The sequence below is a fragment of the Lolium rigidum genome, chromosome 3 (genome assembly GCF_022539505.1).
Source record: "Lolium rigidum isolate FL_2022 chromosome 3, APGP_CSIRO_Lrig_0.1, whole genome shotgun sequence".
NCBI classification, from domain to species: domain Eukaryota; kingdom Viridiplantae; phylum Streptophyta; class Magnoliopsida; order Poales; family Poaceae; genus Lolium; species Lolium rigidum.
Window position 1 is genome coordinate 230,466,078 of NC_061510.1, and position 2,482 is coordinate 230,468,559.

General features: G+C 42.4%; 1 protein-coding gene across 1 annotated transcript; it reads left to right on the forward strand.

The window, feature by feature from the left end:
- Nucleotides 1-374: 374 nt before the first annotated feature.
- On the forward strand, nt 375-1,008 carry LOC124696148. The gene is made up of 3 exons (XM_047228917.1): nt 375-519; nt 625-805; nt 888-1,008. Exons 1-3 carry the CDS (start codon nt 375-377, stop codon nt 892-894), a joined length of 333 nt encoding a protein of 110 aa, XP_047084873.1. The 3' UTR covers nt 895-1,008.
- The last annotated feature ends 1,474 nt before the right edge of the window (nt 1,009-2,482 follow it).

A 2,482-nucleotide genomic window follows, 5' to 3' on the forward strand; every position in this document is an offset into this window, starting at 1 on the left:
GAGCTGAGGCTACCTTTGGACAGGGCTGACGAGGCAATGCATGTGGAGAACGCTGGCTTTGCTTCTTTGCATTGCCTGACACTACTGACATTGTTTTCGAGCAATGGCTTGGTGCCCTACTAAGAGACATAGCCAGGTCCAGAGCTACGGAACCTCCTCTATCGGTTGGTATTGCTATTGCGGCTTTTGCATTGATGTCTTATTTCAGAAAAAGATTTATGAAACTGCTGTCCAGTAAAGTCCTATACCAATATTTTTTATTTCGCTGCCTTTTGTTTTCCACGGGCTCATTGTGTGTTTGAGGAAAAATGAATGGCTGACCACGCTCATTTGCTTGCATTTTGATCACGCAATGATCAGTGTACCGATGGGAAATGAAGCTGAGGGGCGTGAAGGATCCACCAGAGAGTTCTTTAGTCCGAAGTGGGTACCTGCACTTCAGGCAATCTGGCGCCTGCAGTGCTCACAGAGCAATTTTATCTGTTTCTTCTGACTCCAAGACACCACGTCCAATAACAGGTATAGAAACACACAGAGCTGCACACACTTCCGAGAGTAACATGCGTTATTGCTTAGCATCTAGCCCATGCTTACATATTTGCGTGTGTTCAATCTAACACGCAGGATGCTCCAGTTCAGAGGATACTCATCATCGATATCTCCAGCCCAAGCCTATGAGTGCGCCTTCTCGAATGGTGGGTGATGGAGCAAGCAATCCTGTGTGGCCACTGCACCGGCGTATGTACGGATGCGTGAGAGGCTCTACACTTCCATCATGCTTGATCTGGAGGATGGGATGTCGAAAGTGAGGGACCGATATGAGAAAGCACCTAACTCGAAACTTGAATAGGCAAGCATTTATCTTATATGCTTCAGATTCTGTGCAGGAACTAAATTTTAGGCTGGGAAGATATGGAAGAGTGGGTAGCCTGGCATTTTGATAATAAGGGAGTTTTCTCGCTGAAGTCGGCTTACCGTGTGGGAGTAAGTTTACGAGACTCCAAGCAAGATTATTGTAATGTCCCAGGTTTAGAGACGATCGAGGGGTAGATTTTAGAAAGGGATGTGCATTGCATTGCAAATTCTGGGGAAATTTCGCGCTTTTAAACAAAAACTGTATCGAAGGGGGACAAGTTTCTCTCTCGACACCTTACAGGGTTAGGGTTTCGAGAGTGCGACAAACTTGCATCTCACTTCAATAGCTTAGGGTTTTGAGAAGAGAGGGGAGAGTTTGCTTAATTGAATTCTAAATGATATGACATGGTTGAAATCAAACCAAGGTTGAATTTGAATTTCAAATTCAAACATTAAATAATTACCTTAAATAATTCAATTGAGGAAATTCATTAAGTATATAAACAATAATAAACAAGATGAACAATTATTAAAGTAAGGCTCATTAGAGAAAACTTTGAGCTTTATTGATCATCACACACATTACAATGTCATTACAATATTCATAAGTGAAATAAAAGAATAATACAACACATTACATAAATGGGCAGAATAGAAGAAAGGAAAATAAAGAAAAATTACAAGTTAACATCCTAGTCTAAATTCTACAAGATCATCTTCACTTGATCTTGTATATGATGAATTCCATGTCCATTTTGCTCAATTGATGATCCTTGCACAAATCAAAGCCAAAAACAGAATTAAGCCAAGTGGCAAAGCCACTTGGCAGGTTAACAGAATAAAGCAAATGGAGGGGATATGGATCAGCTGCCGAGCTGATCCTCTCCAAAGCCAAGTTCACAGGATCCGGTACACACACACAACAAGCACACACACACAGCGGTGTGCATGCTCAACACCAAGCCACTGGGTGTGCATGTGGCACAGCACACACTCACACATCATCAGTGAGTCACCAAAGTGACAAGCAGGAGCTGTCGACCAGGGATGCAAGAGAGCACCATATAAAACCTTTTTAGAGCCAAACCCTAGTCATTTGTTCATCCATCGACAGGCAGCAGTGGTAAGTTCATCAAGAACAACCAAGAACATCAAGAACAGATGAACAGCTAGAGCTGTTGCATCTATTTCCACTCACCAGAAAATAAACCAAGAGATCAAGCTTGCAAGGAGGAGCAGGGCAAGCCAAGAACTCAACCAACAGCTGAATCCTCTACACCAACAAACCATCTAGGAGCTGGAGTGAGGTATAAACCAAATCAACATGAGCAAAACCAAGTTTTGCTCATAAATAAGCATACAATGCATCACAGGAGCACAGAAGGGTAGAAAACCCTGTTTGTGTCATCATCTGGCTACAAGGCCAATTGGTGCAAGCAAATATGGGTAAAGACTCTAGGAAATCAGCCTATGGGAACATCAGTCATGCAAAACAGTGCATAACTGAAGAAATCCAGCAAAAGATGAAGTCCTAGTCTAGCCTAGCCCACACACTTAGCACCTATAGCTATTCAGGCCATCAGACTTGGACAAATCATTGTCTATTTTGATTTCAACATCAATAGCT

Coding starts and splice junctions, on each gene's coding strand:
- LOC124696148 (XM_047228917.1), top strand. CDS start 375: ATGAAGCTGAGGGGCGTGAAGGATCCACCAGAGAGTTCTTTAGTCCGA. Junction 520..624: donor GACACCACGTCCAATAACAG/GTATAGAAACAC, acceptor TCTAACACGCAG/GATGCTCCAGTTCAGAGGAT.